This window comes from Podarcis melisellensis (assembly GCF_964234715.1).
Source record: "Podarcis melisellensis genome assembly, chromosome: 9".
In the NCBI taxonomy this organism is placed as follows: domain Eukaryota; kingdom Metazoa; phylum Chordata; class Lepidosauria; order Squamata; family Lacertidae; genus Podarcis; species Podarcis melisellensis.
The window spans coordinates 74,228,003-74,242,264 of record NC_138541.1 but is presented as its reverse complement, the minus strand read 5'-3'; the positions used below and the strand labels follow the sequence as shown (position 1 = coordinate 74,242,264).

Genomic DNA, 14,262 nt, shown 5'->3' with positions numbered 1-14,262 from the left:
AGGTCTTGTAATCAATCAATACATAATGAAATAGTAAAAAAGGAAACAGGTGACAGCACATAGACAGTTGTATATTCTTTGTTTCTTTTTGTTTAGATTAGTTTGTTTCTTATTGTAATGCATTATGAAAAGTCTTCATAAAATCTTATAAATAATAGGTATTGTTTGAAACAGAAACATAATTCTACAGCACTGAATATGAGCAGGGTCAGGCCAGGATATTTCTCTGTCCCTCCCTGCCAGACCCCCCTACTGCCATCTGGAGGCGGTCCAGGAAAAAGAGGAAAGGAGGCTGGAGAGGAGCAGGTGGGGGGGGGGCACAAAGTGGGGGGAGGGAACCACGGTGGTGGGGAGGGCATGGAGGAGGAGAAGGTGGCAAGTGACACGCTCCTAGGGCCTGGATCTGACTGCTTTGCCTCACCTCATGGGCCGGCCAGCTCTGAATGTTGTAAAATGCAACTGTGGTTTTTTTTGCGGGGGGTGAGTTAGTTTCTCGATGAATTTCTAAAATGGAAAGCTTTGTATCTAAGCCTGTATGGAGGTCACGTGGATTTGACTATCCTTCCCAGACCTGGAGGATCCTCTTCCTATCTTAGGCAAAAGAGGCCAATTATGTTTAATCACGTTTGTGATGTACTCTGCACATGAGCAGAGGTTATGGCTTCACATTTTCAGGATTGAATCGTGGGTTGCAAATATGTTCTTTTGTGCTCCGGCTCATCATTTTTTTTATTCCATTGGCTGGAATATTTAGTACGTTCGATTTGGAGAAAGAAATGTTTGGATTAATGAGAAGTTTGATTTTTGGGTGAGGGAGCAAAATGACAAGCAAGGGTCCTCACATTTTAACATTTGTGTGTGTGGCTCCGTAGTCGGGGCAGGGCTGTGGGGGCTGCGGCCAGGCCTGGACGCAGAGACCGCCTAGGGGAGGGGGAGGGGGAGGAGGGCCTGGCGTGGCTCTTAACTCACCATGGGGAAGAAGCGGGGTCCTCTCAGCTGGCCGGCCAGCCACCCACCAGACTGACAGGCAGACTGTTCACCCACTCCCGCAGCACACGCCCCAACCCCCCCCCGGACATTTTTCAAAATTTAAATCCACCCAGATGGTGATTTTGCCTTTGGGATCCCAGGCATGTTCAGGGAAATCTGCACGTATGGCAACCCTGGGGGCTGCATGCCAGTAGCAGGGAGGGCTAAAGGCCACTGAGCAGTGGATGTAAACGTCATACCATAAGCTAGTTTCTATGCACACTCAGGATCCCTTCTCTAATCTCTATCCAGGCAAGGAAAAGCCATTGTCTGAGTTCTGGGACACACTCCAAACAGCCAGGGTGGTTTGAATCCCCGCGACGGGGTGAGCTCCCATTGCTCAGTCCCTGCTCTTGCCAGCCTAGCAGTTCGAAAGCATGTCAAAGTGCAAGTAGATAAATAGGTACCACTCTGGCAGGAAGGTAAACGGTGTTTCCGTGCGCTGCTCTGGTTTGCCAGAAGCGGCTTAGTCATGCTGGCCACATGACCCAGAAGCTGTACGCCGGCTCCCTCGGTCAGTAAAGCGAGATGAGTGCCACAACCCCAGAGTCATCCGTGACTGGACCTAATGGTCAGAGGTCACTTTACCTATACAATGGCAAAACTCATGTCTCAAAATGGACTGGAACTGGGCAGTGGATCTCAGGAATGATACAGCCACTGTGTATTTTCTCAGGCACATTGCTCTCTCTGAATTACAGAACTGGAGAGATGGAAGAGACCCCAGTTGTCATCTAGTCCAATTCCCTGTAATGCAGCCATCCCTGGGTGGGCTCAAACAGCCAGATGAAATGACCCATTTCTACAAAAATATATACATTCAAGCATTTGTACATTATAACATGTTATAGAAATGATTAGCAACAAGAAGTTTGGATATCTATTCAAACCTGTATACAACAAGTTTGGATATCTGCAACCCCAGAGTTGTCCGCGACAGGACCTGATGGTCAGGGGTCCCTTTACACACACTCAGGAGCCCTTCTTTAATCTCTATCCATTATCTGAGTTCTGGGACACACTCCAAACAGCCAGGAACACTCAAGGAGGGCGTGCAAAGGGCAAGGCCTGGGGAAAGAGCGGAAGGCTGGCTAGAGAGTCCCAAGGCCCAGCTAGGGAGGCCTAGGGGGCCATATTTGGCCCCTATCCTTGAGCTTCCCCATTCCTGGTGTAGAAACTGTTGGGATTTCAGTTCCCACCAGCTGCGAGAAGCAGCAACATTGTTGACATCATGTGATGTCCCTGAGCGTGAGACAGGAAGTCTCAGCCAGTTCTCAGTGTAACCGGGTGGAGTTACTGAGTGTTTTTGCTTTCGCTTCTGGGTTGAAGCTAAGTCGAGTCGGAGACCATGTGTTCTGCTGCTCAGAGAGCAGTCATGATTGTACAGTCTTAATAAAGTAGCTGTTAGACTATGGACTGTCTCTTTCTTCTGTGATGAGATGCCAAGAGGAAGTGAGTGTGCTCCTCTCATGAGGGAGTCATGAGTCTCTCTGGACTGAAGGCAATTTCCAGCCAGAGAGTGACCACCAGAGAGAAGCCTGGCGTCTTGGGAAGCTTGGCACCTTTCCCCGGGGGCGTTTTTCCAACAGAAACTAGCTACTGTACCAAAGTAAAGGACATTTGCCTCTGACCCCCGTGGTGGGAGGAGAATCCTTGGTTTCTAAGGAATCATAGAATTGTAGAATTTGAACGAACCCCAAGGGTCATCTCGTTCAACCCCCTCAACTAAGCATCCATGGCAGATGGCTATCCAACCTCTGCTTAAAAACCTTCAATAAAGGAGAGTACACAACCTCCCGAGGGAGACTGTTTCACTGTCAAACAGCTATTACTATCAGAAAGTTATTTCTCATGTTTGGTTGGAATCTCCTTTCTTGTAATTTGAATCCATTGGTTCGGATCTTCCCTTCTGGAGCAGGAGAAAACAAGCTTGCTCCATCTTCCGTGTGACAGCCCTTTAGATATTTGAAGATGGCTGTCATATCTCCCAGTCTCCTCTTTTCCAGGCTAAACATGCCCAGCTCCTTCAACCATTGCTCATAAGGCTTCCTTTCCAGACCCTTGATCCTCTTGATCGCCCTCCTCTGCACATGTTCCAGCTTGTCAACATCCTTCTTAAATTGTGGTGCCCAGAATTGGACACAGTATGTCAGGTGTGGTCTGACCAAGGCAGAGGAGAGTGGTACTATTGCTTTCCTTGATCTGGATAATGTACTTATGTTGATAGCATTAGATTTTTTTTGCTGCTGCATCACACAGTTGACTCATGTTAAGTTTTTGGTCCACTAAGATCCCTAAGTCCTTTTCACATGTTCTACTAGTAAGCCAGGTGTCCCCCATCTTATGCATCCTGTTCTTTCTGCCTAAGTGTAAAATCTTACATTTGTCCCTGTTGAAATCCCTTTTGTTAGTTTGGGCCCAGTTCTCCAATCTGTTGAGGTCATTTTGAATCCCGATTCTGCCTTCTGCAGCATTTGCTAGCTCTCCCAGTTTGGTGTCATCTGCTGCTGCTGCCAATAATAATAATAATAATAATAATAATAATAATAATAATAATAATAATAATAATATATTTATACCCTGCCCATCTGGCTGGGTTTTCCCAGCCACTCCAGGTGGCTTCCAACAAAATATTGAAAGTACAATAAAGCATCAGACATTAAAAACTTCCCTAAACAGGGCTGCCTTCAGATGTCTTCTAAAAGTCAGATAGTTGTTGTTCTCCTTGACATCTAATGGGAGGGCGTAACACAGGGCGGGCGCCACTACCGAGAAGGCCCTCTGCCTGGTTCCTTGACGAGCACCCCCTCAATTCCTTTGTCCAAGTCCTTTATAAAAACATTGAACAACAATGGGCCCAGGATGGAACCCTGCGGCACCTGTTTGTCCCCCACTTGACAAGGAAAGTTGCTGATCAGGTGAAGAAAGTAGTCAGTGGGAGGGCAGCCATCTCGACAGCCAGTAATGTATGATGGTCTATGACCCAAACATTAATAAACTAAATCTACATCTAAGCCAGTAGAAGGAGCTCTGTCATGGCAGCTAAGGAGATGGAGAATCCCGAAGCTTGTGACCATGGTTAGAGAAAGTTGGCCTCATCAGACATCCTATGAAGAGAGTGAGGAGGGATTTGGATGTCTGTGAATCTGTCAGTAAAGCTCTTTATTTGCACGCATGCTTAGCCATGTGCTTCCCTGTGGAACCATGAAGGAAGATGGGGCAGGGAAATAAACACTAAGGCTGTAGTCAGTGTTACTAGGCACCTTCAGTAAAGCACTTTTCCACCAACTTTAGAATATTTTGTATTTGCTCTACCTTCGTATTTACTTCAGCAGTCAAAATGGACATGCCAAGTGCTTACACATATTGCTCATTTTGGGAGTTTGGGGCCACCAGAGCAAGAAACAAGATATTAGATGGTAAGGTGCTGTCCCCTATTAATTAAGCAGTATTTGGGGGGGACTGTTCGGTAACCAAGGTACCACTGTAACTCTCCATGATAATAGACAGCAATTCTGAGAACAGGCCCCTTTCAGTACCCTAAAATTGATCTGACCCTGAGGACTTGAACTTGTTTAAGGTAAATAGGTATTTTCTCCTTGTCAGATCTGGAACTGCAGTACAGTGGTGCCCCGCAAGACGAACGCCTCGCAAGATGGAAAACCCGCTAGACGAAATGGTTTTCTGATTTGGAGGCGCTTCGCAAAACGAATTTCCCTATGGGCTTGCTTCGCAAGACGAAAAAGTCTTGCAAGTTCCTTCGGGGTTTTTTCCCCTCCCCCCCTTTTCCTAAGCCACTTATCAGCTGATCCACTGATAAGCCGCTTAACAGCTGATCACTAAAAGCCGCTAAACCGCTAATAGCGCTAATCCGCTAAGCTGTCAATGGGCTTGCTTCGCAAGACGAAAAAACCGCTATACGAAGAGCCTCACGGAACGAATTAATTTCATCTTGCGAGGCACCACTGTACTGACACATCCTACAGAAGTGGGTAGAGTGGAAAAGCAACCTTCCCAGTAAGTTCGTCACGGCTGCTTACTGGGAAGGTTGGAGGGGTTCTGTGTGTATCAGATTGGTTTCACCAGTGCAGTAACTGCACTAACCATCCCGATACCTCTCTCCTCCCCCCACCAAGCAAGAGGAGGTGTCACACCAGCTGGGAAACTAGAATTGTGGCTGCCCACCCACCCCCACCCCACTGGCTGCTTCTACTTTCAGAAGATTGCATGTAATTCCCCCTCTGGGAGAATAGAAAAGCAAAAAACGGAGTTGAGCAGTTCCGGCATCTAATAGTTGGCCCTTAACATTCCACAATCCTTAGGGAGCAATGATACTACCCCTTTCTCTTGTTCTGAGTATACATGAACAGCACCCCCTCCCCCAGCATCCCTCTCCAGCCTCAGTTTGCTTTGATCTTTAGCTTACCTGATACCATCTCTACAGGTGTGGGCTACTTGTCTGTATTTGCCGTTAGTGACTTTCACCTCTTAGGCATGCTCCGTTGCTTTTTTTATTCATCTCCCCACTAATCTTTTTATGCAACCACATTGGCCTTTTTTTATATTTTTCCTATTTTTTTGTTTACTCGTCCCCGTCCCCCGATTATGCCTTTAGTAACATTTTCTCCAAGAACTCCCATTCATCTTGGCCTCCTTCCCTCGTTAATGAACCTAGTCTTTCTCTGAGCTTATTAAAATCAGCTTTTTTTCTGAAATCCAAGCAACATGTTTGCATTAAGATCATAAATTCCAGCATTACAAAGTGACTTCCCCCAAGTGTTCCTTCTAATCATTCCCTTGCTTACATGTAAGAGGTAACAGTTGCTATGCTTGCTTTCACTGGGCACTCTCTTAATTGCCATGGGAAGTTTGAAAATAGCAGGCTGCTGGCAGCTAGCTTCTGTCTCCAGGAGCATCACTGAGGGTGGAGCTCTTTGTATACTTGGGTAGCCATGGATATTTAAATCTTAGGAACTTTGGTGGGTGAAATGGGTAGAAAACCTGTCCAGCACGTCTGACTTTACGATGGAGTAATGGAACTACAGTGTTCGGAATTTAGACAGCTCCGTGGGACTATTTGCTGCTCTGCAAGCTTAATTACGATGCTCTACTTTTTATAAACAAAGTGCCCGGTGTCTGCATCATTAAGATGGAATACATATTTCTCGTCTTGTATTTTTCTTTTTTCCTCTGTCTCTGTGCTCTGGTATGCCTCTATTTTTCTGGCTGCCAAGAAATGACTTACAAGCATGACGGTAAGAAACTCTGAGCTATTTGTTCATATTCTTGCGATGCTGAATTTAATTTGAGTTTCTACCCTGTTACTTCGTTAATGACGTAAAAAATGTAAAGTGAAGTATATGATGTTACTGAAGTTAAAAGAAGAGAAAAGGATGTTTGTTTTTTACAGTTTAGCTCCTGTTACATATTTATCTAGTTAGTTAGTTAGTTAGTTAGTTAGTTAGTTAGTTAATTAGTTAGTTAGTTTAGTTAGTTAGTTAGTTAGTTAATTCATATATTGCTCTTCATAAGATTTCAGGGCAGTTCACAGAATAAACAGCTAATCATTCAGTTTTCAATGATGTTCAGACCAGTTCTTGTGCAAGAAAATCCCAGTGGATTTTGCCCTTTGTCTTCAGAAATAAGACATCATTTGCTCATAATCAGTGGTGTTGCCCAGTGGTGAAATGGATAGCATGTTCTAAACCTTTTTGGTAGCTCTCATAAATTTACTGTGGATCTTTTGGGGTGACATAAAACGTATGTTGCTGCTTTGTTTTGGGAAAATATAAACACAAAGGGTACAGTGGATGAATTTTGACAGAAGAGATTTTAAAACAAAACAACGGTATAGAAATGCTTTAAATAAATGATAAGGCCTTTGAAGTAAACCATGCCATTTCACTCTATTTTTCCTCCTTTTTTTACTGTAGTTTTAAAATGTTATGCATTAAAAAAGAGTTGTTAAATCTTACTACTACTGGTCCACCTATTTAAGTGCTTATCTGATGAATACAGAGCAGTTGCGTTGTAAATTACATTGCAGGTGTTGCATAAATCCCATGGTGCACTTAACCTCATAATAATGGTGGTGTGTTTATTTTCATTTTAATGAATACGTTTCTCTTACACGGAAATAGTTTGTGTGTAATGTTTTCCAAGCATTTTTCATATACTGTAAAGCATACAGTGGTACCTCGCAAGACGAATGCCTCGCAAGACGAAAAACGCGCAAGACGAAAGAGTTTTCCGTTTTTTGAGTCGTTCCGCAAGACGAATTTCCCTATGGGCTTGCTTTGCAAGACGAAACGTCTTGCGAGTTCTTGCGAGTTTGTTTCCTTTTTCTTAAAGCCGCTAAGCCGTTAATAGCCGCTAAACCGCTAATAGCCGTGCTTCGCAAGACAAAAAAAACGCAAGACGAAGAGACTCGCGGAACGGATTAATTTCGTCTTGCGAGGCACCACTGTATTAATTGGCACTCAAACATTATGGGCCATTGATTAATAATGTAGGGAGGAGGACCATTGTGTGCTTTTTGGGGGCTTGGAGGTCCTACCCCTCTTGTCTCGAGCCCTTTTGTGCTTTCTTCTGCCTCTTCACTTCTTTGCACAGCTGCCATTCTTTTCTACATTGCCAAGTCTTTGCTTCCACACGAATAAAAATAATAACTACTTTGTTAACTGCCCATACAGTTATGTTAAAGGTGTGAAATATAAATTATGTAAATATAAAAAACCCTCTTCATTCTGACACATTTCTAACTCCTAGTCTTCACACGCCCATTTACAATTTCTATTCTTGTGTGCATGATCTCCTCCTCCAAATCACTTTTTGAAGTGGTCTTACACATTCACACATGCAGATAGTGTCCTCCAGGCACAACAGCACTTCATGGCATTTCTAGACAGCAGTCTAGATTAGGGATTAGATGCCGATGGGAGATGATGCTATTTAAAGGGCTAATCCCCCCCCACAAAAGAATTCCTATAATTATCTGTTTTTTGTTGGGCTATCAACACTAAAGAGCTGTTTAACCAAAGAACCACAAGACACAATTGTGAAAACTCTTTGTAGGAGGCAGAGTTTTAATTCTGAGTTATAAATATGGTGTTATGTGCAACAAAACACAGCAAGGCTGTTGGAAGTATTTTGAAGCTCTAGTTCTGTTATTTCTGTTGGTCATAGCAGCTAGTGGCGCAGGGCGCCAAGTTCTAGAGGGCGCCAGGGAAGAGGCGGAGGCTGAATGCGGTGCCTCCTGGCATCAGCTCGCCACCCTCGCCCGCCTTTGCCATGCTGCGCTGAAGCAGCGCCACGCCCGGAGCCTCCGTCTGCCGTAGCCACCATGGCATGAAGCGGCCAGCTGAGCCGGGAGGCGCCACGGCCAGCCTCCGCCTCTTTCCCGCCGGAGGAGCTGCCCTCCAGCCACTGCCTGCCTCATCCAGCCCTGCTGGCCACGCTGTCCTCTCTAAAAAACTCTGGGAAATGGGGGGGCGCCGGAGGGAGGTTTGCACCACGGCACCGGATATGCTTAAGAAGGCTCTGGCTTAAGGTGAGGATTTTTACTACCTGGTGTTTGAATGCCAAAGCTCAAGTTGATGTGCAATTGTGGGCAAGAAATCTTCATTTTTACATTTCTTGGAATTGTGGCAGACTGGCGTCATGAGCCCCATAATGCTGACTGCCTCAGGGCTGGGGTGGCAATTGCTGTCAGATGAGGAAGACGAGGAGGGTGCAGATTGCAAGGAGAGGCATTGGAGGGAGGACAGGCACCATGCCCCTTTTACCTTGGGAGGCAGTCCCGATGACTTCCTGTCCTGGCCCCTCCATGAAGCTGAGTGATGGCCTATGAAATATGCTCAGAGTCGAGAGTGGATTTCATGCTCTTTATTCAGCTCATAGTGGTGAGGAGGAATGAAAGTCCCCTCAAAGTATCTGCTTTATATACATTATTTACACAATGGGTTGCACGTGATTGTCTAATTCCGGTATTCTCCTGTAGGCCAACCAGGTTGTGGATTCACTTCCATCTGGAGCTGGATTGGGTGGCTCCTGCAGACCAATCAGACTGCTGCATTGTTCTAGGACCAATCAGACTGCTGCATTGTTCTAGGACCAATCAGACTGCTGCATTGTTCTAGGACCAATCAGACTGCTGCATTCTGAATCCTATTGTTCTAGGACTAAACAAACTGCTGCATTTTGGATCCTATTGTTCTAGGACCAATCAGACTGTTGCATTTTGGATCCTATTCAACTCAGTACATAACAGCCTAGTAGTGGGGGAGGCCGTTGACTAGCCCTCAGGGGAGCTGGAAGAGAAGGAGAAGTCAGAGGTGCTGACCTCCCCCCTCACTTCTAAGAACTCAGGGCTGCCTCTGCTGTTGGGAACAGACCCACGTCCCTCAGAGTAGTTTTGTAGGGACAAAGTATTGCAAGTGAGCGTGCCACATCTCCCCTTTAAAAGCTGGTGGGAGAGGCGTGACTGCTTGTTGGGACATCTTCTCAGCTTTCATTTGTCACGGACCCCGGATGCTGTTCTTGAACTCTGAAGGTGTTCTGTACATGTACTGATGTTTTTATGAGAATTATAAGGTCTAAGATATAAAATAAATGTATCAAGCAAACACGTACATAAATATATAAACAGTGTCTGAAACAGTACAGGAAGACAGTCCTGAAACCATTTTGTCTCTCCCAAATTGATCTCAAATGTTTTTCTGCAAGGAGGGAGGGAATGGGGAAAAACCTCCCCATTGTCTCTTTGCTCACAAATCCTGCCCTAAGGGCACATTTAAGATATGAATAGGGGAGCCTGTGACCTGGACTCAGGAATTAAGTATTTATCATCACAAAAGGACAGCCAGGCTCGCCAGGTAAACCCATTAACAGCCAGGTAAACCGATCAACAGGTTTCCTACCAGACAGGATTCTTCTGTGATATACGTATGATGTATTGGGGGGTGGTCTTGGGCTGCAAGGTGGCTATTTAAAAAGTCTATATAAGGCCTTGTGCACCACTGTTGTGTGTTGCTCCTCTGTCCTGCATGTGGTGAGTGAGGACCCTGTTGCAATAGTTCAATAAAGATCAGACTTACTAGCTGCCTTGTTTCTCAATATTCTCTGGTTGGCCTCTGTTATTTTCTCCTACCGATAGGGAACCCACTTAGGGACTCTATATGGGCTCTTGGATACCCCATAAGGGAAAAGGGCAGATTTTGTTGACAACAGATGCAAGCCGTGAACGAAGCTTCCTTTCTAAGACTTAAGAACTGCTGTCATAGCATGGGAGCAGGGCTGGCCCAGGAAGTTTTGCTGCTTCAGGCAAAACAGCTCCCCACTTGCTGCCTCTGCAGTGGTTGCAGAAGAGGTGGCTGCAGCAACTGCTGCGCTCGTTGTAGGCCAGATCCGCCACCTTAGGTGACTGCCTTACCTTGCCTCCTGGGTGGGTCGTCCCTGGATGGGGAACTGGGGGGGGGGGAGAGGGTTATCTGTGTTTTGCCCTAGCACTGTGCCCTTATTTCCTAATTACATGAACTCTGTCCTTCATTTCAGGCATTTAATCATATTATAACTGGTTACTCATTTTTGTGGTGTGCATAGGGTATCTAGTGCTGTGGCTAATCCAAAGCCCCAGCTATGCTTCTTTTGAGAATTTAAGCTGGGGGCTGGGAGCCTGAGGCCCACCAGATGGTGCTGGACTTCACCAGGCCCAACTAGCATTGCGTGTTGAGGTCCCCAGGTCCACCCCAATAACTCACACATCACACTGAATTTTTGTTTAAGGTTTTTGGCATAATTTTGGCCACACCTTTATTGAAATACAAATTTGTGAGTGGTTGCTTAGGCATTGGTTGCGACTATCTGCCCCCCCCCCCATGGGGGACAGACTGACATTCTGCACGATGCGAAAGTCAGAATGGGGGAATACACTTGGGGGTTACGCGGAGCAGGGAACCTGCCCCCACCCCAAATGCAACCAAGAGCTCATTGCTATGGCCCGAGCCCCCTTGACAGAGTGGACAAGCAATAGTTAGCCCCCAATTCCTTTAACGGAATCCCTTGCAGCAGCAGCATTAGAGGGGCAGGCACAGCCAATCCATGCCCCTCAACCAACCAAACCATAAACCAATGCCTAACCGCGAACCTTACAAGTTGTGACAATTTGCTACGCAGTAGGCAAAAACCAAAGGGCCCCAGCCAGTCAGCCAGATGGACAAAATTCCTACCAGGCCCCCACTCCAAAGCAGACGACCCCATGACAGGCATAGCAAGGCCAAAGCGAACAACCCTATTCTAGGGAGGGAGGGAGGGACGGGCAATCCGCTGCACGGCGAAAAGAGGAAGCCCTAGCCTCGTGCAAGGGGTTTTAGCATTTCTGGAGGTCAATCAATAAATGGCAACATTAATTTCTTCCCAACAACAAGGGAAGCCCCAATCGCATCAGTGGCCAACGATCAGTTAGCCCGCCCCCAACTTTGGAGTGTCCTGGCGGCCCCCACCACAACACGTGCTCTCCATGAAGGAGAACACGCTTTGCCAGCGGTCAGGGCCGATGACGCGGAGCTGCAGTCCAGGAACATCCCTGACCTGATGTAAATTATTAGCCTATTGTAGAACTGCCATGTTATATTCCTATGGAAGTGTGGTGTCTAAACCTTTGAATAAAAATAAAATGCCTTGATAACAAAGACTGGCCAGCTAGCAGCAATGACTCCATCTACAGGAGTGCATCTTAAGGCTTCCTGCTGTTCTTTTGCAGCTGTTTTGCCCTAGGTGGCATCAGGTGGACATGGCTTGGGGAAAATGGTATCACAGCTCAAATTAGGACCCATTTCATTAGAACTGCAGACCCACTGATTTGTCCCCTTCTCCTCTGAATGTTTCAGTTTTCTCTTAGCTGCTCACTCTAATTTATTTTCATTTTAACTTAGTGCACATTAGTTTGCAACTATGCGGAATCAATGAAGAGCTTTGGTTAGTACATGACATGCACTCTTTTTTTCTGGACTAGGCTAGCTTGGCCACTGTGGTCCATGTATTGGAAGCATTGCAGTTGGGTTATTGCAATGCACTCTTTGTGGTTCAGAAGCTGCTACTTCTGCACTGGGATATCAAACTGCACACATACTACACCAGTGCAAAAAGAACTGCACTGGCTGCCTATTAGCTATCAAGATCTTGTTAACATATAAGGTCTTGCACCACTTTGGATCAGGTTAGCAAGTAGATTTCCATGCATTCACTGAGAACATCAAAGGAGACTCAGCTGGCCATGTCGCAGCCTGCAGACTACAATCTAGTGGCAGTTTTGAAGTGGGCCTTCTCTGTAATTGTTCCCGTTCTCTGGAATATTCCCCCCCCCCCCCCAGCACTCTAGGGACTCAGCTACATTAGTAAAGAAAAACCATTTTATATGCGTTATTACACTGTTACACCAGATGGTGCTGTGGGGTCCTGTCTTCTGTCAACATGATTTCCCTTTATGAAGTTTACAACGGGTTTAACTGAAACACTTTTTAGATGCGTCTTAGATCCAGCCTAGGAGACACAGTAGTGCGTTTCAAGTGTTTACTGAAAACATATCTTTGTGTGTGGGCATTCCACAACTGTTGGTTGCTGGATTGTACTGATTTTTATTTTTAGTATTTTATAGGCAAAGAATTAATTAATTGATTTGGTTGCTATGTATATTATTTGTGTGTGTGTGTGTGTGTGTGTGTGTGTGTGTAATATTTATCGAGAGTTTTAGAGTCTTTGACTCCTTAATGTTGGGGTTGGCCAATACGGTGCCCGTCAGACATTCTTGGACGGCAACTCCCAGTAGCCTCAGCCAGCAAGGCCAGTGGTTAGGGTTCATGGAAGTTGTGCCAGGTTGTTCACCCTTGCCTTGTGGGTAGTCCTAACTAGAGGAAGCCAACCTAACTTAGGCTGGTGCAAGTTATCTCTATTCCAAACTCTGTCTAGGAGCCTCTGGCATGGACTGAGTTTTGAGGCTTGGGCCCTAGGTCACAAGGGCAGGGCTTGGAATACGTGTAAATTATTGGGACTTACACTGGCACAAGTTCTGCAGGCTGAGGGACAGATACTGGTGGATGCTCAGCTGGGGTGAGGCCTTTACTCCAGCGTAGACCTGGTTGAACCCCATAGCAGCAGGGAAAGCCCAAGATGTCTCAAATTCAAACTCTCTAGTCCTGGTAGATCTTGGGTTTGGATTGTTGCTGATCACATTGTGGAAGAGGACATGGAAAATACTTCCCTATGCCTTTGCTTGTTTTGGTGCTATGCTGAGGACCAGGTGGGACTCCTTTGGCCTCCGATTGTTGTCACCTTCTTTAAAGAGAGAAATAAAGGCCCTTTTGATACAGCTCTTTGAATAACTTGCTTGTCTATAACAAAGTACATTGGTCTTATTTCAGAGGCATGTTGTGGAGACATTTTTTGGATTTGACGAAGAATCAGTGGATTCAGAAACATCATCAGTAACTTCCTATAATACAGATAAAACGGACAGGACTCCAGCTACACCAGAAGAAGACGTGGAAGATGTAAGCACCTTTGACTTTGATATGGCATACTGTCATGGACTGGTTGGACCTAGAGGAATGGTGGGAGGCACCAGCTGGGGAGAAGGCTCAGAGCCTGGTGGGACAAGGGGGAGAAGAGGCGTCAGAAGCTGTCCCAAATCAGAGGCAGAAGCTGAAAGTTAGCTTCACATAGGTGCAATCTCAAGATTGCTTGGGGAAAATCCTGAAGAGGAGAGGACTTAGGAAGCTGTGGGGGGGGGATGAGGACCTTCAGTCTCAGCATCTACCTCATGGGGGCAAGACCTGCCAGAGATGAGTTGCTGTCCTCATGAGGCCTTACGTGCAGATTGTATTTTTGCTAATAAAGAGTTAACTCCAGCTTGCTCGGTGGGGTTTACTGCTGGCTCACTCCTGTCACATGCATATGTCTCTCCCAAACTCAGAGCAATTGGAAGAATGTGGTCCCAAGGGCAGTTGCCAGTGTTGCCATGGTACTTGAAGGTAGTACACTTCGTATAAACTGAGTCCATAGGAAAGTCTTCACTGGAAGTACCGGTACAGCAAACTGCTGGAGAAGAAACACAGCAATCAGTCCCTCTTCTCTTCCTCCCTCCTCCTCTCTCTGCAGCCAGAATGGGGGCATGTAAGGCCGAGAGGGCTGAGGAGGAGAGGCTGATGACCAGTTCCAAATATGCTTCGGGGGGGGGGG

The 14,262-nt window shown here is 46.1% G+C and overlaps 2 protein-coding genes across 6 annotated transcripts in view; both read left to right on the top strand.

The window, feature by feature from the left end:
• Positions 1-14,262, top strand: part of JAKMIP1 (janus kinase and microtubule interacting protein 1) — an 86,033-nt gene that overhangs the window by 30,749 nt on the left and 41,022 nt on the right. For all 5 annotated transcript variants that reach the window (XR_014171777.1, XM_081925590.1, XM_081925589.1 and 2 more), the window contains one exon: positions 13,446-13,574. Coding sequence is in view for 4 of the 5 variants with exons in the window: in XM_081925590.1 (XP_081781716.1) it covers positions 13,446-13,574 (129 nt within the window). In the remaining variant the exon portion in view is untranslated. The remainder of the gene's footprint in view (positions 1-13,445; positions 13,575-14,262) is intronic.
• LOC309378018 (uncharacterized protein) lies at positions 6,123-13,574 on the top strand. The gene is made up of 2 exons (XM_081925813.1): positions 6,123-6,284; positions 13,446-13,574. The coding sequence occupies exons 1-2, from the start codon at positions 6,179-6,181 to the stop codon at positions 13,475-13,477; spliced, it is 138 nt and encodes a 45-aa protein (XP_081781939.1). The 5' UTR covers positions 6,123-6,178; the 3' UTR covers positions 13,478-13,574.